The sequence below is a fragment of the Sesamum indicum genome, linkage group LG12 (genome assembly GCF_026168435.1).
Source record: "Sesamum indicum cultivar Baizhima isolate 11 linkage group LG12, ASM2616843v1, whole genome shotgun sequence".
In the NCBI taxonomy this organism is placed as follows: domain Eukaryota; kingdom Viridiplantae; phylum Streptophyta; class Magnoliopsida; order Lamiales; family Pedaliaceae; genus Sesamum; species Sesamum indicum.
Genome location: NC_142668.1, coordinates 11,381,400 through 11,408,162, shown reverse-complemented (window position 1 = coordinate 11,408,162; position 26,763 = coordinate 11,381,400). Strand labels below are relative to the sequence as shown.

At 35.9% G+C, this 26,763-nt stretch overlaps 5 protein-coding genes across 22 annotated transcripts; 2 read left to right on the top strand and 3 right to left on the bottom strand.

The window, feature by feature from the left end:
* The first annotated feature begins 707 nt into the window (after positions 1-707).
* LOC105165472 (protein VTE6, chloroplastic) lies at positions 708-3,392 on the top strand. 2 transcript variants are annotated; one of them, XM_011084490.3, is made up of 5 exons: positions 708-1,236; positions 1,779-2,032; positions 2,222-2,345; positions 2,759-2,821; positions 3,030-3,392. In XM_011084490.3, exons 1-5 carry the CDS (start codon positions 841-843, stop codon positions 3,123-3,125), a joined length of 933 nt encoding a protein of 310 aa, XP_011082792.2. In that variant the 5' UTR covers positions 708-840; the 3' UTR covers positions 3,126-3,392. The 2 variants fall into 2 exon arrangements, with proteins under 2 accessions (XP_011082792.2, XP_020550037.1); XM_020694378.2 differs by having other exon boundaries at positions 709-1,236; positions 2,717-2,821.
* Positions 3,393-4,433: 1,041 nt separating this feature from the next.
* On the bottom strand, positions 4,434-7,398 carry LOC105165473 (B-box zinc finger protein 22). 4 transcript variants are annotated; one of them, XM_020694963.2, is made up of 3 exons: positions 6,983-7,398; positions 5,061-5,495; positions 4,434-4,971 (listed from the first exon to the last, which is right to left on the bottom strand). In XM_020694963.2, the coding sequence occupies exons 1-3, from the start codon at positions 7,163-7,165 to the stop codon at positions 4,684-4,686; spliced, it is 906 nt and encodes a 301-aa protein (XP_020550622.1). In that variant the 5' UTR covers positions 7,166-7,398; the 3' UTR covers positions 4,434-4,683. The 4 variants fall into 4 exon arrangements, with proteins under 4 accessions (XP_020550622.1, XP_088732080.1, XP_020550623.1 ...); XM_088875954.1 differs by having other exon boundaries at positions 4,434-4,876; positions 6,983-7,397; XM_020694964.2 differs by having other exon boundaries at positions 4,434-4,879; positions 6,983-7,394.
* A 3,613-nt stretch (positions 7,399-11,011) lies between these two features.
* Positions 11,012-17,290, bottom strand: LOC105165474 (Tetratricopeptide repeat (TPR)-like superfamily protein). 5 transcript variants are annotated; one of them, XM_020695002.2, is made up of 5 exons: positions 14,002-17,290; positions 13,864-13,911; positions 13,195-13,391; positions 12,874-12,973; positions 11,012-12,117 (listed from the first exon to the last, which is right to left on the bottom strand). In XM_020695002.2, exon 1 carries the CDS (start codon positions 17,100-17,102, stop codon positions 14,142-14,144), a length of 2,961 nt encoding a protein of 986 aa, XP_020550661.1. In that variant the 5' UTR covers positions 17,103-17,290; the 3' UTR covers positions 11,012-12,117; positions 12,874-12,973; positions 13,195-13,391; positions 13,864-13,911; positions 14,002-14,141. The 5 variants fall into 5 exon arrangements, with proteins under 5 accessions (XP_020550661.1, XP_020550663.1, XP_020550662.1 ...); XM_020695004.2 differs by lacking the exon at positions 13,195-13,391 and having other exon boundaries at positions 14,002-16,047; positions 16,841-16,979; XM_020695003.2 differs by lacking the exon at positions 13,195-13,391 and having other exon boundaries at positions 14,002-16,508; positions 16,841-16,970.
* Positions 17,291-18,664: 1,374 nt separating this feature from the next.
* LOC105165476 (E3 ubiquitin-protein ligase CCNB1IP1 homolog) lies at positions 18,665-22,405 on the top strand. 9 transcript variants are annotated; one of them, XM_011084499.3, is made up of 10 exons: positions 18,665-18,952; positions 19,048-19,155; positions 20,067-20,185; positions 20,291-20,363; positions 20,678-20,723; positions 20,868-20,898; positions 21,016-21,271; positions 21,364-21,527; positions 21,727-22,003; positions 22,078-22,405. In XM_011084499.3, the coding sequence occupies exons 3-10, from the start codon at positions 20,116-20,118 to the stop codon at positions 22,082-22,084; spliced, it is 924 nt and encodes a 307-aa protein (XP_011082801.1). In that variant the 5' UTR covers positions 18,665-18,952; positions 19,048-19,155; positions 20,067-20,115; the 3' UTR covers positions 22,085-22,405. The 9 variants fall into 9 exon arrangements, with proteins under 9 accessions (XP_011082801.1, XP_088732764.1, XP_020549936.1 ...); XM_088876638.1 differs by having other exon boundaries at positions 19,846-20,185; XM_020694277.2 differs by having other exon boundaries at positions 19,044-19,155.
* On the bottom strand, positions 22,288-25,972 carry LOC105165475 (putative NADH kinase). Of its 2 annotated transcripts, none has more exons than XM_011084497.3 (6): positions 25,692-25,972; positions 23,952-24,197; positions 23,707-23,787; positions 23,121-23,272; positions 22,655-23,031; positions 22,288-22,556 (listed from the first exon to the last, which is right to left on the bottom strand). In XM_011084497.3, the coding sequence occupies exons 1-5, from the start codon at positions 25,797-25,799 to the stop codon at positions 22,659-22,661; spliced, it is 960 nt and encodes a 319-aa protein (XP_011082799.1). In that variant the 5' UTR covers positions 25,800-25,972; the 3' UTR covers positions 22,288-22,556; positions 22,655-22,658. The 2 variants fall into 2 exon arrangements, with proteins under 2 accessions (XP_011082799.1, XP_020549934.1); XM_020694275.2 differs by having other exon boundaries at positions 22,288-22,553.
* Positions 25,973-26,763: the final 791 nt, after the last annotated feature.

Here is a 26,763-nt window from a genome sequence, read left to right as displayed (position 1 = left end):
ATGGGGACCAAGTGCGCAATGTTTTTGGCCTTATTTTTTGTCATTTTTTAACATAATATGAAGTAATTTTTAAAATCCCATAAAACGATGGGTCTAGTATAGAATGGGCCTATTGTGTGGAACTAAATTTGAATTATTGCATGTATCAATGTAAATAATTTGAGGGGCAAAATGGTATTTTTAATCCAATCGTATAGGGAGTGTTGCACTTTTACTCCCAACTGCTTTAAAGAGACAACAAAATAGATCCCACAATTTTAAAAAGCAATACTGCGCTATTCCCCTGTTTGAAATCCAGAAAGCTATTCCCCTTTTGCGCTTTTACTAAGAGAGTGAAAGATGATTAAGAGCGTTTTCCTGTCCTCAATGTAAGTAATTGGAAACCAAAATTACACTTTTTAGTGGGTAGGATAACAAGTTTAAGACTTTTAATTTTATTTGTAATGAGATTTTAAAATGATCTTAATTGATTTTAAATTATTATAAAAATCTAGTAACATAAAGAAATAAAAATATTAAGCCTCTATTGTTATGAACTAAAAACGTAATTTTATCATGCCATGAACTAAAGGGAAATATGCAATTTAACATTCTGGGCTGGATAATTTACTTTATTTTTTAAAAAATAAAAAAATAATTTATTAATTTTTTCATAGAATATATTCCTTCATTTTATATATTGAATAAATTGGATGTAACTTTGAACTAAATGTCGGATGATTTTTGTAAATCAGCCCCTAGACTAGAGTTTGCTGGTTGCATAGTTTGCAACAGATTCCTCCTCACTGGAGCTCTCCTTTCTTTCTTCCTCGAGCAGACCCCAACCCGGAACCTATAAAAATGGCAACTTTTCTCTCAACTCCCATCATTCTCTCTTCCAAGCCCTCCTCTTTTCTGCTCAATTTCCGAAACCCCACATCAAAAACCCTCTTCCTCCCCTCAAACTCACGCCCCAAAACCCCCATTTTGAAGAAAAGAATGCCTACACAAATTCAAGCGTCAACCCCTGATCTTGATCCGGGCTTGCTGCAACAAGCTGTTCAGCTGGTCCAATCATCGCCTCCCACTTGGCACTCTGCCCTCCTCAGCAACGCTGTGATCTTTCTGTTGGGCTCGCCAATTCTTGTTTCTGGGCTATCTCTGTCCGGCATTGCTGCTGCTTTCTTGCTTGGCACTCTTACTTGGCGTGCCTTTGGCCCTTCCGGGTTCCTTCTTGTTGCAACGTACTTTGTCATTGTGAGCCATAAATAAGTCTTTCTTCTTCTTCTTCCTCTTTTCTAATAAAAAGAGATCATGTATGTGTTATAAGCATGCATCAATTTCTGATTGCAGTCTTGAACTAAGTAATTGACTTTTAGGGGTTTTGCAGTTACTGGAATTTGTAAAGTGAAAACTTGGTTTCAGTTCATTGAAATGTGCAGGAATTGGCCTTATGTAAATCTTTATGGTTTGAGTTTGAAAGCAAGAGAAAAAAAAAAGTTGCATTTTTGGCTTGTTTGTTTCCTTCTGGGATTTGCTCTCACAATAGGGAGACGAGGGATTTAGCATTTTCAATGCTTTTATGCTAGAACTGAAAATTTTCCTGCTGTGTCTAAATTCATACTTCTCGGATGTGTTAATGGCTTAGAGCCAAGAAGTTGTGATTTTTGCATTTGACTATATAAACATTCTATTTGTTTATTAATGACAAAAGTTGTCAAATTTCCTGAAGATCTGGATGGAAGAATTTTGCCGTCTGGCTAGTTAGAAATTTGATATAAGGAATGGATAATTTGCAGGGCACCGCAGCAACGAAAGTGAAAATGGCTCAAAAGGAGGCTCAAGGGGTTGCCGAGAAAAGGGAAGGAAGGAGAGGACCAGGAAGTGTGATTGGATCGAGTGCTGCCGGCTGTGTTTGTGCTCTCCTATCAATCTATGGTATTGGTGGAGAGGCATTTGCTCGGCTATGGGGACTTGGATTTGTTGCCAGTTTCTCTACTAAACTGAGTGATACTGTCTCAAGTGAGATAGGGAAAGCATATGGCAAAACAACGTCAGTATTACTCCTATGCTGTAGTTATCTCTTAGTTTAACTCGACTTAATTCAAGTTTTCCTTTGAAAAATTTATAGTAGTAAACAGTAGAAAGGATGAAAAAACTGGTTTCTATCTGGTGGCCTATTGCCCTATCTGAGCTTGTTTGTCTTTGTTGTTAATGTAGAAGTGATTTTTCTTCATTATAGTTATCTAGTCACAACATTCAAGATAGTCCCCAGGGGGACTGAAGGGGCCGTCAGCGTTGAGGGAACTTTAGCTGGAGTTCTAGCTTCAATTCTTCTTGCTTCTATTGGTTGTCTTATGGGTCAGGTAACAACTGGACTTAAGTACTTGTCAGAGTGAAATTGATTATTCAGTTACTATATGGTGCTCGAATATCGTGCTTCTAACACCCCTTCAATGACATAAAAATGCCTTTAAAATTTGAAAAATTTGGTGAGTTGAGTATAGATAAGGTGTGGCTCTTAAGAAAGATTGCCCGGGATGAATGACTGCTGATCATGTCATGTAAAATACACCAATGATATGAAATGTAAGGTTGTGATAGCTAATTTAAAGAAAGCGATGGGCATGAAAAGAGTAGGTTGCCTCGCAGAATTGCAAGAGCCATTTCACATGTTATTTGTTTTTTTCGTTAAACTCTAAAGCTGCGACCAATGAAGAATTACGTCTGAAAACAGATTCATGTATCGGAAGTCATCATATGTGTGGTTGCTTCCCAGATTGCTAATGTTGGAGAGAGTATCATAGGTGCAGCACTCCAAGAAAAAGAAGGATTTCGATGGGTTAGTCATCATCTTTATCTCTGGATCCACTTCTCAACAATCTTTTCAAATTTTATCGATTCGAATGGAAGGATGTTATTTGAGTTGTTGGTTCACATTAGTATAATCTCTGCATCTTCCACCATGAAGCAAGCTCCCTCTCTGTCTCTCTCTCCCTTGGTGTTCGTTTATGTTGCATGTTCCGCTCACATCATGTTTTCTTTTTCAGCTCAACAACGACATTGTCAATGTCATCAACATATCCATGGGCAGCATATTGGCCGTCCTTATGCAGCAATTAATACTGCAAAGCTGGCGAACGTAACAATTACAACTCCATGGCCCGCATGCATAATTAACTGAATTAATCATCTATATGATCTCCCAGCAGCATAAGCTCGTAGATGCAGCATTATGTACCAAAAGTTGTTCCACAGAAGGGCAAGAAACGGAAAGAGCGTAGAACGTTGAGAACATAGCATGACTAGACATGTTGATAGTTGCAAAAATCTAATTTCCTGCCTTGTAAATCCCATTATTTTCACTACTAAGAATAAGAAGGAATATTAATGATTCTCATTTCATTTGTCTACTTTTACTGTCTTTTTTTTATGTTTTTTTCCACCATAATCATATAATGAGAAAGTAAAAAATTACAAGAACAGATTAAGAGAAGAACTATTAGAGATGGTTATGAAAAACCTATCCTTACTTGCGTGGGCCTAGAGGGTAAAATTGACATTCATTGCTCTTGCTGCTTTTCTTTTACCCACACAAAGTTAAATGAAAACTTTTGTTAATGCTTACTAGTACAAGTAAGAGATGATATGGTTTCTGTTACTAAGTAACTTGGGAAAAAAAAAAACATAACTTTCTTGAAATACAAAGCCTTATTTTAGAATGTCTATATTGAAAAATACAAGTTTTATATGTGAGACTGACAAAATAATTATAAAAACATACCTTTGTGTAACATATCAATCAAGCAAAATGGAGTGTTTGGCTAAGTTTATTTAAGACATTTTATTTGTTTCATAAGATTTTTTTTAAACTTATTAAATGTTTTGATTTTATTTTAAAAACAAGTTTTGTGAAGTGTTTGGATAAAATAAATATATATTAGTAATGATAAATTTGTAATTAATATGAGTTAATTACAAAAATGCAAAATAATATTTTTTTCTCAGAGATGTTTTGAACTTACACTTTCGCTCTTTTCTGTCTATACCTAATCCCATTCTATTGGAATTTGGACTAAAAATACTGACGTTAGCAAAAAAATGTATAAAATTTTCATTTTGCACCTTATTTATCATTTAAATTAAATTTTTGTACTTATAAAAGAATAAATATAATATATATATGAAGTGAACTTAATATTATTACATTTCCACTTTACAAGTACAAATTTATTATATGGAAATATTAAATGAGCGGTAAAATTAAAAATTTGTGTAGATTTTTACTAATGTAAATATTTTTTGCCCCAATCCTAATAAAAAGAGGTCAAGTATAAACAATTTTGAAAAATTTGTAAGCTCAAACATCCCCTAACACCCAAGTCAAGCTAACTAAATTTAGGAACACAGGCCCAGATCTTACATGAAAAGAGAGCAGTACAAACAAGCTTGACTTGATCAACAGCTAAACATCACAGTTCACTAAGTAGTAAGTACCTTATTAAAGTTTCGTACACGTTACCGTTCCTGTCTTGATTGCACAACCGGGAGTGTATATTCTCACTACAACATAGACCTACTTACAGAAGAAAGAAAGATTTGGCACAAGCAAGGATTTCAAAGATTTTCAGCCACCATGCCTCCTTCAGCTGGAGCTATCAAAATACGAGTGAGGGTGCTGGAAGTTGTGGACGGGAGAGGAAGTTATGTCGGGCACGTAGGTAGCAGCAGAGTAAGACTGACTATGAGAATTCTTAGGTCAGTAGAGCCCAGATGCTGTGGGTGGAGAAAGAATCTCCGGCACTGCCCAGAATGTATCTGGAGCCTGTGCAATACACTCGTCGCCCTCAAATTCTTGATCAGTGGCTTGTAGGATTGGAGAGTTGTCTGCGTCTCCCTGCTGGAATTTTTCCAAAGGCAAATTAGGTCTGAACGTTGTTGATACTGTAAGAATGTTCCACATTTCTTCCATGTATGATGTTTTATGAAGAACTACTTGAGTGAATCAGAGATGAAGTAATTAGCAGAGGCCTATATGTCACAGAATAGGAAATGAAGTAATACAGTAAAGTAATTCATACCATAGATGAGCTGTTATCCATGAAATTGTAATTCTTATTGTAATCCCCAAATCCAAGAAATTCATCCAACAGCCACTGAGAAGTACTTCCAGCTGCAGAACCTCCAGTAAAAGGCAGATCTGCTGATGAAATCCCTCCTACCATGCTAGCTTGGACAGGCAAATGTTTGCTGTGTTGACCACTTGACGATATTGGAGTTGTTCCCTCTGTAGGAGGACGAGTTTCTGCTCCTGAGATCTTCTCATTAGAATGAGAGTGCGTTCTCCCTGAGGATGATGACGATCCAGGTTCAGTAGCTTCGAGGCCTACTTTAACTCCAGTGAGCAAGAACCTCTGATGTCTTGAAACCAAGGTATTCGCCGTGTGTATGGAAAAATCACATTTCCGGCAAAGTAAAGCTCGGTCCTCCAGGCAAAAGAAATAGCCAGTTGTTTCCTGCATAACATTGCAATCAGGTTCCAAAACCTATTGATGGGGTAAACATAAAATAACAAGCATGCTTTGGCTATAATAACGGACATGGTGCCGTATAATTGGCAATATAACGGTAAAAAGAAAAAGAAATTGATTTTCATATGATATCTTTAGGCGAAGCAGAGAAATCATTTCAAGCAGTGTATGAGACAGTGACAGTCTAAATGTAGATTAAAAGATTAACCTCCCAAAAGGATAATTAGTCTTGCAGAGCGGCTCATGATAGGCAAACAGCAATAATGCTACAAAACTGACTGATACCTTAATCTCATTTGCAGCAACTCAGAACATAAAATTCATCTAACAGAATACATGTTGTTTACTGCAAGAGATCATGCAGTTGGAAAAGATAAAGCATGAGACGATACATGGAAACTATATGACATTGGAGCAAACACGTGCTTTTTCCCAGCGAACCTAAGTTTCTGGCATGGTGGCATGCGCACATGTTGTGCCCCCCAATCAACCAACCTCACACCCTCACCATTAGAGATTGATACATCGGGGCCCCTCACAACTATGGTACAGTTAGCACGGATTTTTCACAAAAATGGAGCCCTCAACCACAACGTCCGAGAAGACATAGTAACTGGCTCAGCTTACATATTCGATTACTCGAGTCCAAGTATTAAACCAAGCTAAGTTACCTCTGCGACTTTAAAATCGCATGCATTTTCCCCAAGGCTTCATTTGGATGGACGGATTTAGATTCGAATGAGGGATTTATAGAAAAATTTTCAAATTACTCCATACTAAATGAGTTAAAAATCCATCACAATGTTACTGAAAATAGCTCAAAATGAGAACGGGAGGATTTCAAATCATCTGAAACATAGAATTATCCAAACAAGTGTAGTGGATTTATTATTATGAATTTGAAATTCTTAACTCCAAATACATCACTCCAGACAAATAGAAAGAAGATTGTAAAGGCTGAACTGTATGTAAACTCAAAAACTACCTTCACAAATATGTGACTAACAAATGATCAAGAATTCATCACAACAAACTATTCACATATTTGATAAACAAATTAACCAAAATTATTATCTAGCAAGATTAGAAGGAAAACTCTCTCCATATCAATGTTAAATGAACACAAGAAAAGGATAAACAAGTGAGAATTGTGTGAAATATCAAAACAGCTCATCATGACTGCACAAATAAGCATCAAAACAATCTCAAACACATCCACCAGAACACTGTACCATCAGTTCCGCCACAACATATTAAAAACTACTGCAACAATCACCCTCTCAGAATACTTATTATTATGATCAAGATTGTTCAAACAAGCATTCCCATATCCCTGTGAGAAACAAAGAAGATTAACAGTAATCCCACCTCACCCAATGTATCCAATCCCGTTCATCACGGACGGAAGAACTCTAAAACATACAAAAGTTGAAATCTTGAAAAGATTAAAGAAAAACAAAAGATCATCAAACCTGGCAAATATCACACTTGGGCTTCTGCGAAGACGAGTTGGAGAGCTGAACCCTCTGGTGTTTACCGGCGAGCTTGTTTGCGGCGTGCACTATCTGATCGCAGTCCCGACAGAGGGCCGCCTCGTCGGCGCAGCAGAGGAGGTTTGCCTCCGCCACCCCACACACGTTGCACTGAATCTTCATCACTACCAAGACTTATGAGCTTAAAACATGTATATCAACGGAACCACCCCGCGGAAGTTCATGCGACAATCTGAGAAGAACGAGTTAGGCCAGCTGATGGGTGTAGGAAGAGAGTCTGGAAGAGGGTGGGGTGGAGGTGACGGTAGTAAATGAAGTGTAAGAGGAGAAGCGAGGGGGGGACAGTGGAGGGTTAAGAATGTTGCTGATTCTTGGGGGTGCGGTCGGAGCGGTGGCATCTTTTATAATATTTGAAAAAATTCTTAAATTATATGATATATGTATATATAATCAATTATTTTATTTGAATTATCAATCAATTACATAATAAATATATTATATTTATTACATAACTAATTTAGTTTTCATAAAATACAATTCAAATTAAAAATTTCATCACATTTTGAAATAATATTTATTATTTTGATTCTTTTTATGGCTATCTCAATTATATTTATTAGTAATTTATGACAAAATGAAAAAAATTAGTGAAAATTGGACTTGGATAGAATAAAATATTTTTTTAGTTCCATAAAAATTCAGGGCATAATTTATATTGATATATATCACAATATGGCAGGTGACACTTTTAGTCCCATAAGACTCAAAATCACGTCTTTTAGTCTAAAAAATGTGATGTTTGACCTTTTTAGTTTCAAAATTACAACACGATTCAAGTACCAAATAACCATTTTTAGTCCCAAAATCATAATGCACATAACTTTTTAGAACTAAAAATACGTGATTTTGAGTTTTATAAGATTAAAAGCGACACTTACCATAGATGTGATACCAAAACAACTTCTACTTTTATTTTATGGGACTAAAAAATTATTTATCCAATTTGGACATATTTGAATAAGTTATATGCATTTGACATGAAATTAGCATAAATACAGATAGAGTATTCAATCATTGACAAATATATCAAATTTGTTAAGTAATTGATTGGATGCCAGCAAAAGATGGTGCTCGATCCAATTAGATTATAAAATAATGAAATAAAATGTTAGAGTATGAATGAATAAAATTGAAAGTAGAAATACTCATTTATTATATACAAGAAAATGGAATTGAAATACAACTCCAAGTAAAAAAGTAAATTTGTTGTTTCAGCAAAAGTTGTAATATGAAAGTGAAAGTTAGCTTCTCCCGCTTGGGGCTCTCAATTCATAGACATCTTCAATCGATTGGATAAAACCAAATTCCCCATAGATTAGGTGGAGAATTCTTACGAAGTTGGTGGAATATTATCTCAAGTAGTTAGATAAGTTTAAATTCCCAATAATTTGAGAATTCCTCAAATTGGGGAGAGGATTATCTTCTGGTGATGTAAACTTGTAGTCCTTAGGGTGGTTGGAGTTCATTGTGAATAAAATTATCTTTTGAAAATAAGGATACTTTCTCGAATTTTCGATAAAGTGGTTGAAGTGGTACCTTCTCTTAGCCATAATTCAAAGACTTTAGAGTTTGAAGGTTACTTTCGGCTGGAGGCACCACGTGTCTCTGTTGAGACGGCTGATCCTTATCTGATTTTTTAAGATATGACCTCATAGGTCTTACGTATATGCCACTTAGGCTATCTGCAGATGCCTCGTGACATAGGCTTTTATTTTGTTTCCGGGATTGTAAGCCCCTGAGCTTCCTTATGTAAATGTGATGCCTTGATGGATTTCGATCGCTTGAGCCTTTTTGGGTCGATTTACTTCCTAGGAGCATCACATTCTAGACTTCCTGAGCTCTACTCAAATTGGGTCTTTTGGAGGTATTTTGGACCCTTTCTTGAGTTGGGCCTCTCGAAAGGCACATTGAGTCTCGCATTAATTTGGGTTCTTGTGATTTATTTATTTTTTTTATTAATTTGGGTTTTTTGAATTAATCTATTTTTATGAGAATGAATTAAAAATTTATAAAATAATTATTATTTAAAAAGATAATATCATTAATTTAAAAGAGAATCAAAATAAAATAATAAAAATTAAAAATTAAGAGAACATATGAATAATAAAATAGTGTATAAATGTCTATAAATAAGGATGTTAGTTCCACGGCAGACCAATTATTATCTCAAATTTTTAAAAAGGATCATTGTAAATTTACTTTTTCATAAAAATACCATAAAACATAGCTAAAAATGTGATTTTATGGATTTAAAATCCTTTACAACAAGAAATTACTCAAATAAGCATCATAAAACCTAATTTTTTTAGATTCCAATGTATCAGTATAATCGCAATAGGATATTTTTTGTTACGAAACATCTTAACCGTAGCCAGAGCAAAAGAAAGCAAAAGAAACCCCCATAGTAGCGGAAGCAAAAGGGGGCAACTTAAAATGCAAAAACGGGATTGTACAGGAACAAATACAAGGGATTTTTATAAATACTTTCTAAAGTTGTAGTTGTAATTACAAATTCATTATTAATAAAAACTTTTATAAATCAACTGTATGAGGTAATATCGTTACTTTTTATAATTTTTTAATATTACAAAAAAAATTTGTGTGATCAAATTTAACTTAAAAATAGCAGGACGTAATTTAAAATTTAGGTGGGAACAACATATGGCATGGTATTAAAGGCGGTCTGACACGTGTTGGGCACGTGAAGGGGGGGTGGGGGGCTTCCAGTTGTAAGAGTAGAGACAACGCAAGCTGTGGGGGGGGGAACCGGGTCATGTGAGAACCGCAGACACAATTTTTTTGGAGTGAAGAAAATTGATCGAAAACTTTGACGCATTTCATGTGTTAGATCAATGTGCTGCAGGGAAAACAAAACCACGTACAGACAGATGCATCCGTTCATTGGAAATGAAATTTTCGACCATTTTAAGAAAAAATAAATTTTTTAACGTAACTTAATTTGTGTGTTATATTTAGGTAATTTACATTTAATGTTCTTAGATTTGATACGATTAAAAATAGACAAAACTTCAATTTTAGTCGTCATTTTATACGTGTTACACTTTTGATTTTTTATCTATTAAAAACCCACATTTGATTCTGTAAATTTTATAATTTTGATATATTTAATTTCGTAATCATCTAGTGATCAAATTAAATCTGTATTTATTTGTATGAAGCGCATTCAATCCTCTAATTTATTAAATTTGACAATTTTAATCTTGGATTTATCGACGATTCAGAATTGTTGTAGGGGAAAAGCACGTGTTTTCTAGCATATTTTTTTAATTGCAATTACACGACTAAACCCTTAATATACTTAGTCATGTGAAAGAAAGATGCAAACCCTGATTTTCCAAAATTCTCTTCTCCCCTCAAACCCTAAAATCTACTATCCTACTAGAAAACGCCCACATTCTCTTGGAATCAACCCAAAATTTCATTAAATAAACACATAAAAAAAAATTTGGATCCAGAGAAAGATGATAATTGATGCGAAGGTGTATCTGATATTTGGTAATTATTTGAAACTCGCACCTACTTTGGAAAAAAATAATAATAATGAAACTTTGAGCATGGACTATTGGACGAGAAGAAATGAATTAGTCAAATTAGGGCGCAATTCATGAATTAGGACGAGAATTTAGGTCTTTCAATAAATTTTGATGAAAATATAGGGTATGAGAGAAAGAGGGAGTTGGGGATTTAGGACTGTGAGGAGTATGCATGGGAGTTAGAATTGTGAAACATACGGTTTTATTTAATAAATTAAAGAACTGTGAAAAATACGGTTTTAGAATTGTGAGAAATACACACTTTTTCCAGTCAACGTTCTAAATCGCCAACCAAGTTCAGAATTAAAAGTGTCAAATTTAATAAATTAAAGAACTAAATGTGTTATGTGAAAATAAATGCAGGACTTACTATATATATATATGTGTATCTAAATTCAATACTAAGAAAATACATATATACAATAAAAATTTCGATAGTACAAACATAAATATATGTTTTGAATTTGTGCAAAATACCATCACAAAATAAATGAGGCCTTAAAGGTGAATTTGGGTGATTGCTATCCTCAATAGATGACATATGCCTTGAATTTCTCAGCTGTGAGCCTAAAAAACAGACCATCATTAGAACTACACCAGGTGGGGTCGGTGTAGCCCTCCAATGCTTACGTCAATAGGTTGTAAGAAATAATCACAAAGGTCGTAAGAGAAATGATTTACTCGCAAGGGCATGTCCTCCTCTGGAAGAGGGAGGTCCTCTTCCCATGCTGTTGCTGGTGGCTGGTCTTCAGAGGGAAGCACATCAAGAGCCTCAGGCACCCATACTGCGTCTACTTGCATATGATCTTGCTCCTCAGCAAAGGATGGTGCCTGCTCCGCTAGGGTGGTCCCTTCCTCCAACTTGGGAGCTTCTTCTAGCCCTGTCTCTTCATTCAGAAATGAGAGGTTTGTACCTCCTGGAGCGAAGCAAGCTGTCGCACACAAGTCTAGAAGCCATGGTAGTAATGCTTCAAAGCTCAAGCAACAAGCATAGCTTGAAATTTGGAGGACTTGAAGAACTCCTCTTGGCGACTCATCCACAGGGTCTCCACTCCTGTTGTATGAGAATAATTCCAGATCACCTCACAACGGCCTCCTCCAGCCGCTGCTCTTGCTCCGGCTTTGCCTTTTCCAGACTCTCCTCTGTCGCCTTGTATTCCCTAACCAACCTCCTGGCTGGGCCTGAGCCCCCTCCTTGGTCTGCCTCTCTCTCTCTCTAGATGCCACCAAACCAGATCGTGTGGATAAATCGTTTCCGGTGGCAAGAATAGAAGAATCATTATTCTTCTTCACAGATATCGTCCCAAGCGCACCCACTCCTGGAGCAAGAGTCCCTGAATGAAAAACTCGCTCCGGAGGATTTTGGTGATGAACTTTGCTGATTTCTTCCAAACTTTGTGCAGGTCTTGCTGGATAAATCCAAAACCAAGAAGCAGCTTCCTCCTTGTGAGGGTTGAACACTTCACTTCGGCTCTTTGGATCAGCATAGCCATGCTGCCTCTGAAACACAATTGGAAACATCAGTAAACAACAGAAAGTTAGCCCGTGCCTCTAACAACTAAAGACAACTGTTCTCTCAGTAGGAGGAGCGGCCACCAGCAGAATTATGTTGCATGGATTGAAAGTCTTCTCTGTATTTTATGCTTTCTACTGCCAAAGTTAATATTGGATCAGATGCCCTCACAAGGACAGCAAAGAATGACCATAGGATTTCTGATAGTGGTAACAATTATAGCCTCTTCCCGTGATGTCTAAGAACTGAAATTCATACCAGAGCAGCTATATATTCTAGTAACCCTGTGTACCTGAAGCTTTTATAAAGTAGAATTCAAACATAGACACACATAAAAAAACACATCCACTCCGAAACCCCAAATATAAATGTAAACAAATAAGAAAACAGAGAACCCATAGAGATAAAACTTGAGCAACACGTAAAAACTAAATGCACATATGATGGTTCAAACAGCATTGTCAAAGACCTTAGAAATACGTAGCTATGAGAAGTTAAGAGACACCCTAGGCAATACAAAACTAAAATTTGTGAAACGCAATCCAGCTGTCAAGCTAATAAAGCAACATTTATCGTCAAGTTGCCAGGCATAAATTCTTTATGTTCCAGTTCAGTGAAAATTAAGATGTTATAAGGTTTTCTTTTTTATAAATATTTAAAATCAAAAAACAATTCTTTTACCAAATAGACAAAAATCATTACTACAGCATTGTCAGAAGACAGAAGTAACCATAAGCACAGACCTTCTTGCTTCCTCTTCTCGCAATTTTGCATCTATCTCTTTGCTTGGAGGATATTTTGGCAAACTTGATCGATCACAAGCAAGCGGTTTTGTTCTCAGAACTGTAAGAAAGAATAGAGAATCAATAACAAAAACTGCTCAAAATGAAACCACCACGTGAAGATCTTCTACGGGATAAATTTACAACATGAGCAACTAGAAATGCAAAAATTGCAAAAAAACATAAATAATGTGTAGCACATTAGCAGCTAAAGACAGTGAGAACTTTTAGATTAAGCAGCAGATCACTTGAAAATACAAAGTTGAATTAGATGTGATGTACTCCAGATATAGTTTCAGAATTGAGTAACAGATGCTGCATGAAGTATCCCCCAAGTTCATGAAAAGCAGCCAATAGGACAGTGTACAATGTAGGAAGAAAAACAGTTAAGACGGTCCTGCTCCAGTCCAAATAAAGATCTTTCCTCTCATGGTAGCTTGCTCCAGTCCCCTAACGGGACTTCCGTTATTGGTACGGTCCTGGATGGCCACATACACAGATTCATTTAAGAATTAAAAAAATTTGTATCATCTACATAAGTTTAAATTATTGTATTGCTGCATTAAGAAGGTTGTTACAACTAATCCATTAAAATTACTCATAGAAACTTTTTCCCTCTTCATCTAAGTTTATTGGAGGCTTATTATTTCACATGATCTTTAGCGATGGTTGTTGGTAGAATCAGTATAATAAGAACGATAAGAATAAAGATAAGATAAAGCAGCAGGAGAAGGAAGAAAACTCAAAGGAACGAGTCAAACAAGAGACACAAAAGCCTATCAAAACCACCTCAATTTTCTGTCAAATCTAGTCTAATTATTTAATGATAAGATCAAACAAAGTGATGCAGAATACACGTAAATTTCAACCAAAAAAACATCATAAAGGAAAAATGATAGACACACACAATTTAGTTAGTGAGGCTGGGTTCATGGATCACCTAGGTTTTACCTTACATTTACCCAGCGTTATCTTTTAACCTCCTTCAGATGTAATATCCTGTGATCAAAGATACCATTTTAGCAACATCATAATTTTTATCGACCATTTCCTCTTAGCACTAACCTATAAAAAATACAGAACACTAACCAGGGTTGGAATCATCATGCCAAGGAAATTAGCAGAGAAACAAACAGAAACTTGTTAATGACTTCAGAAAGTCAACAAGCACGAGGCTAATTCCAGGCCGCAGCACTTTTACACTTCAGATAATATGCATCCCTCATATGCTATGTATATGACTCCACATTCCTACGAAAAGTTCTTCTATTAAGCATCAGATCATGGATGGCACAAGCCTCATCCAATTTGTTATCTTTGGCCAAGATAGAAATAAGCCAGTGAAGGTTATAGCGGCAAGGAAAATAATTGTGCGAAAGCATATCTTCACATATCCTCAATGCGTGAACACTTGAACGGCTAGCACAAAGAGAACTCAGGAGTTTCTCGTAAGAAGATTTTGAGGGCAAAAGACCTCTTTTCTGCATCACATGTGAGAGAGATAATGCATCAAGGACCCTCCCAACCTTACAGAAGCCTCTAATTAAAGTGTTGAAGAGCATTCTATCTGGAACAAGACCGTTTCCATTTATTTTGTTAAACAATGCGACAGCAAGATCAAGTTCCCCAAATTGAATATGCCCATCAATGAGGATAGTGAAAGTGACCAGATTAGGCTGCACTCCTTCACTTTGCATCAGATTAAGATGCTCGTAAGCCTCTTCCATGCTCTGTGCCCAGCAAAACCCAGATATTATACCATTATACAGGTACAAGTCTGGCATGAGCCAAACCGTTTTAATCTTCTGGATCAGTTTTAGGGCGAAGAATTTCATCTCTTCTTGAGAACTAATCAAAAGTTTCAAACTCTTTTCCTTTGACAAAATAGCTTGCTGATATAGTAACTGAAACAACATTTCCTTACCCTTATCCGATTTTTCATTTGATAGATACCATTTTCCATCAAAGAGACGCATATTCCTACAAACACCACTGACCAATGTGATATAGGTGACCAGGTCTTGCTCAACCTCACTTTTCTCCATCAAATCAACCAACCTAAAAGCAAATTCAAACTCTCTCTTCCTTAGGAACTGCTTAATAAGGGAGGTGTATAGAACAGCATTTGGCATGAAACCATCTTTCAGCATCTTGTCAAGGTATAGACAACCTTTCTCGGTCATATTTTTCTTAACTAGTCCAGGTATAAGTGCAGTATAAGCATGGGAACTAGGTTTAAGATCATGTTCCATCATTTTATCAAACAGCTTGTGGGCTTCATTTGCCCATCCATTCTTTGAGTATGCATTAATCATTGTGACAAAGATGGTTTCATCAGGATCTATACCAAACTCCAGCATTCTGTAGAAAAAACTTTCAGCCTCATGAATCATCCTCTGTCTGGCTAAACAACTAATTATTGAGTTATATATAGCAACATTTGGCTTGATACCCCTTTCTTCAATTTGATCTAGAACATCAATCGCTGAGTGGAAGTCACCCTGTTTGCATAGTTCATTTACTATTATCGCGAAAGTTGACTGGTTTGGGACTAGTCCCTGATCCTGCATAACTTCAAGTAGTGACTCCGCACCCTCAACTAGACCTTCCTGGGTTAGCAACTTAATCAAGGAATTAAGAGCAGTGGGCATAGGTAGGAGACCAAGATTAGCCATCTTTTCCATGCAACGCAGAGCAGCATCAAGTTTTCGTCCCATGCACAAGGCTATCATGTAAATACTATAACCCGTATCTGCTAAAACGGATTTGCTTCTTGCTATCTCCTCCAAAAGATACTCAATTTCAGCCATTGCATCCCCAGTGGATTTAGGGTTAACAGAGCAAGAGACAGTGGAAGTGTCATTATTGCAAGATTTCTGGGCAATAGCTTGCAAAACTGTGAGAGCAAAATACAACTCATCCCCTTCTGCATGGTTCTTTACAAGGGTGAAGAAAAGGACATGGTCGGGAACAACCCCACTGTCAAGCATCTTGTGATATAAGCTGTATACCTCCTCCAACCTTTGTTGCTTACAGAGTGCAGAAAGCAAGACTGTGTAGCAATGCACATTTGGAGCAATATTGTGCTGGAGCATGTCATCCAAAAGCATCAATGCGCAATCAACTTTCTGGTCTCTGCAGTAGTTGTTAAGCATGATTTGATAAGTTACTATGTCAGGCCTCAACCCAGAATTCACCATCTTATCATGCAACACCCACCCTTTGGAAAACATACCCAAGTTGGCGAAACCATGAATCAATGTATTATAAGTATAATTATCGGGCTCATAGCCCATCTTTAGCATCCTCATAAACAACCTCATTGCCATCTTCATTTTCCTTGCTTTGCAATACGAATTAATTAGATAAGTGTACATAAATTTATCGACTACAAAACCATAAGACTCAATTTCTGTACTCAAAATCTCAGCCTCCTCAACACGCCCCCATTTACAGAAGCTAGTAATCAAGGATTTGCACACATGAACTGTGGGCGGCACCCCCCGTTCTATCATCACATCAAAAACATGAAGCCCCTCATCTAAGAACCCTCTTTGGCACAATCCATCAACCAGCCTATTATAACATGCAAAATCCTGCACAATATGAGAAGCCTCACTAATTTCACAAAAACAACCATAAGCCTCCAAGATTCTGTCTTGCACACAAAAACCTTTAATTATTGCATTGCAAGAACCAACCCAAGGTATAAATTTCAACTTGATAATCCCATCAAAACAAGATTTTGCTTCCTCTAATTTTCCGAGCTTACAGTAACAAATAATCATAGAATTCAACAAATTACGGTCCGGCTCGAGCCCTTTGCCAACTATGCAGTGCATGTACAATGCCTCGGCCATCCGGACTTCACCAGAAATCACGAGTTTCCGGATAAGACAACCATAACTAATCAAATCAAGTTCCATACCTCTTGAAACAGCGAAATCAGCGGCTGAAGTTGCTTCTGAAACAGAAGAACATTGAGAGATGAGTCTCTGAATCACTTTCTGCGCTGATGAAAATAAACCCCGGCTAATGAGCTGGTCCGCTAACGAAAAGCACAACTCTTTTTGGGTAATTTGGGATGCTGGAGAGGAGAATGATGGTGTTTGGGGCTCTAATGGCAAAGGGCAACTGCTGAAGGATCGTCTTCTAACAAATTTGCACAGAAAAGCTCTGTGCTTGATCATAATTGGTCAAGAGGAGGAGGCTTCAGAAGGGAAAATTATGGTTCTTGGGGAAGCCCATGTGAAAAAGATTGAAATTTTCGTGGTTTTTGGAAGAGAAAAAGGAGACAGAGGAATTCTCCAGGGGTCCTGCTTAAACCCTTCGGACGGTTTAGGTACTACGTTTTGGGACAGTGTTTCATCTATTTTGATATTTGCCTATGTTTACTTGACTATGAAAAGTTGTCTGGATTAAGTAAATTTATGATTTATGTAAGCGTGTCACATTTTATGTATATTTATAGTTTTTAAAAATATAAAAAATAATTTTTTTTTGTAAATTTAAAAAATTTTAACTTTTCATTATCCTTTTGATAAGATGAATTTTTTTAGATAAATCAAATTTAAATAAAAAAATAAAACATTTTGAACCATAACAAATATTCAAAACCTAAATGGTTGGTGATCATCTAGCATACTCTGGAATATTAGTTGATGTATAATTCTATATACAAATACTTATTTGATTTCTAAAGTAATACAGAAGTTCATAGCCTTATCTTCAAAAAAATTAGTGGGTAAAAAGTATTTTTTGTTTTTGTAATTTGTCATCTAATTTTATTTTGGGATTAATTGTACTTAAATTTTCTCTAAAAATATAAAATTGTATTTTTCTTAAAGAAGTTTTAAAATTATATTTACACCCACTTAAAAAATTCATTGTTTATATTTGTGACCCTTTTTTGTTAAGATTTGGATTAAAAATATTAACGTTAACAAAAAAATTACATACATTTTTATATTTACTTATAATTTGACATTTTCATCTAATAATTTTGTATTAATATAAGGAGATATTATATTTATCCCCTTATAAATAAAAAAATATAAATAGGGGCAAAAATTAAAAATTTGTATATATTTTTTACTAATATTAGCATTTTACATCCAAATCCTAACGAAACAGGCTCATGTGTAATGAAGAATTTTTAAATGGAATGTAAGTATAATTTTACAACTTCTTTGAGAGAAAGTATAATTTCACATTTTTAAAGTGGGTCTCCATATGAATAACCCTTTATTTTATTATAATTTATCATACCAACTACACGAACTTTGCAAGTTATCGTCTCAAACTCCTTCTCGATCAAATTTTTCATGAAAAAAAAATGGTCAACTGCAATGCACATGTTACATAAAATATAGGAACAATTATACTGCCATTCTTTAAAGTTTTGTATAACTTAACGTAGATCCCATGTCACAATTGATATTTATTTTTATCTAACACTTGGATCTTCTGTTCATTAAAATTTATTAAACTTATTGATATTAATCACAAAAAATAATAATTGATATTTAATTCCGACTAACTTATTATAGGTGAAATAAATCAGTATTAACATTTAAATGCTATGAGGTTGAGGTTGAACTGAACCTAGCTCAGACTCAAAAACCCTAAGTTATAAAATAGTGAGCGTAATTTATTTTTTAAAAAAATTTGGATCTGTTATAATGTACCGGGTCAGTGAATCCGGAGCTCCGAGTCTCGGAACATAAAGTTAAAAAGAAGCCACCCGTTTCCCGCCATTATTATCTCAAGACTCTCACTTATCGACGCTCGGCAAATTTTAACACTTCACGTTAGGGATTTGTAGTGAACTTCAACAAGTTGCGAATTTGCTTGCGAGCCTAGAGGAATTACGTTGGTTCGATAACTCTAGCACTTCGGACGCGTCATTTCGTCTCCATTTCGGTGTCTACTGGCAATTTGCAGAGGAATTTGAGTTTTGCCGACTGTTTCGGTGTCTCTGTTCGATTTCAGTTAATTCGACTAAAAATTGAATTGTTTTGGAGGATCTGCTGAATTCCAGGTATGGAGTTTGTCAAACTCTGAGAATTTGTTTTTCTATGGTTTATTTTATGTAATTTGTGGGATAGTAATTCATTTGATTCCCTGTGTAGCTAGTTTCTTGGAAAATCAAGGTTTCGGCTGAACGATGTGCGTAAGAAGTTTGAAACCGATATTTTGTGAAGGTTTTATTTCGATATTTTCAGGGGCAAGAAGAATTGAGCTGTGAGTTCTTTACGTTTGATTCCCGTCAAAAAGCAATAAAGACATTAAGAAAATAGTTTCCCGCATATATCATGATAAGAAGAGGCCGTACACTTTCACTTGGCTCAGCCGAATGCAACTGCTGTTTGAATATATGCGATTTGTCAATTGACTTGTGATGATGAGGGAAATTTTGTTGGGAAGGTTCGCAAAGTATTGTTGTTGATGTGAAGACGCCATTCTTCTGCATATTTGTTATCTGTATGTGATTGTTACTGCAAAAGTGCATGTTAATTTGGAAAAATCTCTTGGGGTGCTTTATCACCAGCTACGAAATAGCTAGAAAATGATGAGAGTATGTTTTTTGGACTTCAATTACTTCAGGTTAAAATTATTCTACTGTTGAGGGCCGGTGAAAGCCCTAAGATATTGAACCTAGTCTAAAGAAAATGTATTAGATAATGGAGTGCATATTGTTTCACGATCTGTCTAACTATTCTCTCAGGAGGTTTTCTCCTTCATAGTTTGATACATTGGAAGGTACTACTATTGTGGGGTTAACTGTGCAACTTGAGCTAAGGTAGCAAAATAATCAGTTTAATCCAGTATTTCACTTGATTGCAAATCCATGCATATTTTGTTTTTCTTCTATGATGGAAGTGTTTCACTTTTCTCTTAGTTGTTTGTAATGAGAAGTGACTGGATCTGCAGGAATTTAGTATAGCATATTGTAGTCTGCATGAGGGGTGGATTTTGCAACTACATAAAAATATTTCAGTTATTGACACTGTTGATGGCATAAAGTTACTTGGCCATGATTCTTGGTCTCCAGTTTATGCTATTGTCCTTCTGCAAGAATGTTAAACTCAGTGTAGCCGAAGGCAAGACTTCTGAGAAAAATAAAAATTCAAGTTGTGGATCACAACTTTCAGGTTTTCAGAGAATGCAAAGTCAATCTAAATTGTTATAATAAAAGCTGAAATGAGATGCAATGCCTGCTGGCGAGAATTGGAAGGACGAGCTATCACCACTACTTGTGGTCACCTCTTATGTATCCAATATGCATGAATTAAATTCTAAATTTCCTTCATATCGTTCCTCTCAAAATTCTCCATGTTTGGTGAATTTCGTAAGATTTCCTTAATTACTTCTAAAGGTCCTGAAGATGCGAGTAAGATTCTCAGTAATGATGGTGCTTGCCCCATCTGTGATCAAGTGCTTTCGAAAAGGTATGATGAAATTTAAGTTGTTTTTTTACCTGTCCTGCTTGTAAATTGCCAAGGAATTTCCAGGATTACTAGAAAATTCAGAATAGCAGTATAAAAAGATAAGGATTCAAGTTACTCTATTCATGCTGCAATGAATCAAGAGTTTTTACCCATTGGCTGAGATGAAAGTTAAAACCTTAATTCCTTCATTTGTATGTGACTAATTTTTCCATATTTAGTATTAAAAAGGAAAATTGTCATTTCTTACTTGTCTGTGCATACATACTCATACTGTTTTCCGTTGGTTTTTTGACATGTTATCTTGTTGTCGACAGTCTTATGAAGCCTGTGGATATCAATCCAAATGATGAATGGGTAAATGTAAGGAAACTCTCCTAGAAGAACTCCTATGACCTCTTCAATCTTTCACCTTACTCCTCTTAACTAAGGCTTTCTTAACCTATAGTACAGTCTACTATATGCTCTAATCCCTCTTCTCATGTACTATTATGCTCTGTCTTGCAGATGGCCATGGCTGGAATCTCTCCTCAGATATGTATCCTCAATTTTTTAATTGGCCACAATGTAGCCTAGCATTTCAACATTCAGTGAGAGGCTTGACTCTCAACCTAATTCTTCAAATGTAAACATGACTTTTCCTTAGCACTCTTAGTGATGAAGAGTGCATATAGAAGTGTAATGTTTTACATTGGGCAAAAGGATTTGGAGATGCAAGTTAAGATGAATAAGGTAGTAGGTCAGTGCCGGCAGAAATGTGAGGCAATGCAAGAGAAATTTACAGAGAAACTGGAGCAGATTTATACTGCATACCAGAAAATGACTAAGAGGTGCCAGATGATGGAGCAGGAGATGGAGAATCTGTCCAAAGATAAGCAAGAGCTTCAAGAAAAGCTTGCAGAAAAATGCAGGTGTAATCTCTACTTGATTTCTCTAGAATGTCCCAGCAGTCCTCTTATATTCATATTGTAATGGTAAATGAAGATCTTATAACCACTGCCAGGCAAAAGAGAAAACTTGATGAAATTTATGATCAAGCAAGAAACGAAATTGAGTCACTGAAGCGATCAGCAATTCATCCTGCAAATAATTTCTTTTCAAGACCAGAGCCTGATTTGTTCTCAGATCCAGCTACTAGGATGGACAACAGAGATCCTATTAGGAAAGGTAACCCTGTTCAGTTCACAGCATTTTCCAGTTAAAGATGGTCTGACATTTATGTAAGCTCTCTAATAATTATACACAGGACATCTGAGATTTAGTTTATACTAGATACACCAAATTTAGCTCACTAAATGCTAAAATGACAATCAAGGGGTTCTTGTTGTATTCTTCCAAAAAATACTAGTGGACTTATTTGTTGCAGATTGGTCGGTTCTTACTCCTAACACTCCAGGGCCGGGAGATGACATGTGGCCGCCAAGACACAACAATTCTAACTCTACATTCGACATGTCGGGTGGCTCACCTGCAAAACAGGCAGCAATTCCAATTGACTCCGGAAACAGGATGGCTAGCAACCACCCTTCTTTTGGTGTTGGGACTGCATCTGGAGCTGCCAATCCTTCAATGACTCTCCGAAATCTTATCCTTTCACCAATAAGGAGACCTCAGCTCACCCGCAATCGACCCCAATTGTTCACGTAAGGCGCCAACTATACAATGCTTTAATGATGATCCCATTTCTTGGATGTATCTTATAATCATGGTTTTGCAGGTTGTAGATGAAAGAGGATTGCCGCACCCAGGCCAGTTGTTAAGTAGCATTAGTAATCGGATATGTTTTTCTGCAGTCTGACTTGTCAGAGAAACTCCACAAGAAAACTGCACTCGTGGATTGTAGATAGATTTACCGTGGTAAGATATATGCTTGCTTTGTTGTTGTTACAAGAGCGCAGAATATGCGGAACATCAATGGCACACTTGATTTCAGGGCTAAAAAATCATAACATTGTGTGAATCAGTAGATTTACTATTAACCTTGTACATGGTAAAATTGGCCAGCAATAGTAGAAAGAAGATTCAATGAATTTCTTGTTGTTTCATTGTAAATTGCAAAGAGAATACTGCATTTCCAAGTGAAAATACGAGACAGCTATATCATATATTTGTTGCCCTCAAATCAGTTGCTGGTTGCTCTTTGCCACTGAGAAAGGTTCTAGGGCAAACACCCAGGACCACGAAGCAGGCGCCCTTCTGGAAGAAGAGTGATTATCAGTAGAAAAATTAGGTCAAAATTAGGATATTCCCATATACAGTTTTCATCTATCACATAGTGTAGACAAACCACTTACTCAGTCATTCATAATGTGACAACAAGTGGGGCGACAAGTACACTTTCAATGGTGGAGCCCCTGAAGATAGTTCTATTGTATCTCCAAGCTGAACAGAATGAACTACATGAGAACCATCAATATATAGGAGCCCCTCTCTACAAAACCATCCGATATCCATTGTCTCATACGACTTCACGGTCCCATGCATTAAGTGTGACGTAGCCCCTGGAGAAATGGGCTCCCTTACCATGTATTGGAGCTCCTTGGACAAGATGGGCATTGCAGATCCACCGGCTGAAAGCATTGCAGCTGTTGATCCAGCAGCCGTTGAGACTCTGAGGCCACTTGATCGACAGTGAAGTAAAGAAGATAGAGGCTCCCCAATTTTCTTGATCCTATTAATGCAAGAATATCAATGAAAATTTATTTGACTAGAAAATGCCACAGTTTGTGCGATTTTTGACAACTAGAGTAACCTCCCTACCTGAATGAGAACCGAGAAACCGTTGCAGGACATGGATGTGCCAATAGAACATCATTTAGTGCAGCAGTTGAGATCAGCTTCGAGTTGACACTAACAGCCATCCTTGCTAACTCAGATGGTTCAGAGCGATTTTCAAGGATGCCATCTATCATCTGGGGAAAAAGATTATGTGGATGATATATGCCTGGAACTGGAATATTTCGAATGTGGTGCCAATATTCAAGAAGTTTAAATCCTTTAATATTAGTGAATTAAATAGTTGACTCCTGACACTTAAATTTGCACAAGAAACTTTAGCAACAATCTGCCTTGGTAGCTCATTCCATTAAACCATGCACAAATAAAGCAAGCTAAAGATAAGACTGCTTAACTATATTTCTATTAGATTAACAGCATGTTCCCATTGATTTATGTTATATATAAGTTTTTGTTGACATGATTCATAAGTTATTACAAAGAGCAAATTCCATATTAGATGAGAAGAAAGTACCTGATCAAGACTCTTCCTTATCTGCCCATTGACATTTGCCTATATCTATATCTATTTTATATCCAAAGGTGGAAAAGTGGTTAAGTGGCAGTTTACCTGTTCAAAATTATTGGCAGTGGCGGCACAGAGATAGCCAGTGCTCCTAGTTGCATCAAATTCCTCACTTAATTCTGCCACCTAAGTAGAAAAACATAATTAATTTGTTAGACAAACAACCAAAGTTTTTCTTCTAAATGAAAATCACTTAATAGTTTTAAGTAAAGTTGGGACAAGAAAAGTAGAAGATGAAGAAATATAATGTCGATTAAACAAATCAACCCAAAGTAAACAAAGAAATTAACCTCTTCTGGCCGAGTGGGATCAGAATTCACTCCTAGCACTGGAATTGAATCATCCATCAAATGGCTTGCTTGTAACAGAGTGCCATCACCTCCAACTGTAACGACCAGATCTACATCACGGATTGGCTCAGATAGATCAAAACGAAAAACAGTTTTCCAGTCAACAACTTTTTTCTTCAAAATATTCTGGCAGAAGTTAATGGCATTTTTGTGAGCCAATGTCCTGTCATATAAATATCTTAATACCTGCAATAGCAGCAGGAGAAGAAATTAATGTTACCTACCTCAGCATGCCATATGAGTAAATGAAGCTACCAGAGGCAGCATTAAGTTTTGAACAACAGAGATAACATGAATCTAAGAACTAGCTTGACCTGCATCATACACTTGATGGACAAATAATTGACATACAAATAAGTCATAGCAATTGGTGTAATTTTAGCATATCATATTCTTCTCTCCTATTGCCAAGTTCTTCAAAAGGTATCCCAAGGTCAAAATCCGTAATCATCTTAAACCAAAATGACATAACGCACTAATCTCATAATATATTAATTTGATCTAACAAAGTAGTGAAATAGGCCCGTCATAGCAATTTAACATAGCAAGGTATTTGTATTTTACAACTACAAAACTAATCTTGCATGTTTCGTAGATAAAATAAATTGGCATCACTATACCTTAATTGCTCAAGTTGACTTCAATTTGGAAAGATCTGTAGAAACATATTATACTGAAAACAATATGAGGCAGCTATCATGTGGTTCAAGGTCTACCCAAATAACCTTTGATCACTACTGAGCAGAGTTACGCACTCTATATCGCAGTGAAAGGACCATAACATCAATGACTCACAGCTTATGTGAATTATTCAAACAGAATTGTCTTCTAGAACGATACAAATAAGAGAGGGTTGGTGGCCTATTCATAGAAATTCAAATCATGAATACTATACAAGATCTAGTCTCCATTTCACATGAAACTCTCCAAAACATTCTTCACACTTTCTCCACTTTGGGGTGATCAGAGCAATCCCTGGCCAAGCAAGATGCCAAGAACTATAATGCATCACACCAAGACGCGCTCATCAACACTACTTATCAATGATGCTATTTCCCTAATGAGTTATGTTGAATCCATAGAATGAGCCAAAAATGTTACACTTCTCACATATATAACTCAGGTTATATTACAGGGATCTTCTTCTTCCACTCTACTCCCTGACCATCAGTTCTTAATATTAACTTACAAAAATTCGAACATTTCTTACATTCCACGGTAATTTTGGGTCACCATCACTCTAGGCTAATCCTCTGTAATGGTTAATGGTGTTCCAGTCAGTTTCCTAAATGAGGAATAGAACAGCTTCCAATGCCTAAATTAACCCAAATGATTTTCCCAAGATTCCCCGAAAATGCTAAAACAATGTGCATTGTAGTATAATCTATATTGAATAGAACAACTAACAAAACGCCTCCGTTGTAAATATGATCACCGTCACAAAATATTAACTCAATAACAGCTAGTGGAATTTGGATGCGCTACTTTCGTGTAATAGTAGTCTTTTTGGCATATTATCAAACAGATGAGGAACTTGGAATATTTTATGAATTTTTTTCTACCCACAGCAGAGCAAATTGTAACGAACAACACAAAAGCATTAGCTCCTCATTCAATTATCAATCAACAAAACTACAAATCCAAATGGATTTCTTCCTTTTCCTTTCTTGTTTGGAGTACCTTATGGCGGTTGGTGGAGGAGGAAGAAGAAGAGATGGAGAGAGACGGCTCATGAGAAGGATACACATCAAATGGCTTCAACAGCATCAGCAACCTCTTCCTCACCATTTTCCCCTTACTAGTTCCCTCACAGCAGCCAGATATGGCGGGACGAGAATGGATGGCGGATCATCCGGCGGCCTGAAAGTGGATAATACCCGACCTGTTTTTGGGCTTCGGAAGTATCCACTTTGCCGCCTACTTAATTCCATCTCCAAATATTACTACCGGGTACGAACCCAACCCTCCAAGAAATAAATACGGGCTTCACAACGGCTATTGATTCTAATTTTGTGAATGCGCTCAAAATATTAATTATAGTTACAAATTATAATAAATATTTTAATTAAACTTATAAAAGAGTTAATTAATTATTGTTAATATTTAAAATTTCGTATCATAAGAAATAATTCATTATTTCATAGTGTTTGGAAAATATTGAGTTGTGTGGTATACTCGTGGTGATGTGTGTATAAATACATATTTTTAATGAGTGAACAAGAAAAGTTTAATGTAGGAATAATGAATTATTTACATTAAAAGTGACGAGAGAAATAAAATATTTTACGTCTAAATTGGAAATTATTTTGTAACTTTTATAAAATTTGTCCTTCATTTCTAGATAATTTCTTCATTCTTATATTTTAGCAAAATGAATTAACTAATTTGTAAAGAATATAAACGACAAACACTCTAAATAATATAATCTAATAAAATTTGTAATTATCTAATAAAATAATTATTGACAAATGAACTAATCATGTACAGTAACCGACAAAGTGAAACATTTTAAATAAATATGTAAGTGGTAGGAATTTTGTTTTTAATTTAAATTATATTTTATCAAAATCAAATCAATTACAAATTAAGTATAATGTGCTCGTTATATAATTAATTACTCTTCAAAAATTATATGTCAATCACATAATAAATATATTACACTTATTATATAATTAATTTAAGTTCCATGAAATCTTCCCTACTACAATTTTCCCACAATTGTGGTGCAAGTCCACGTCAATATGCACATACG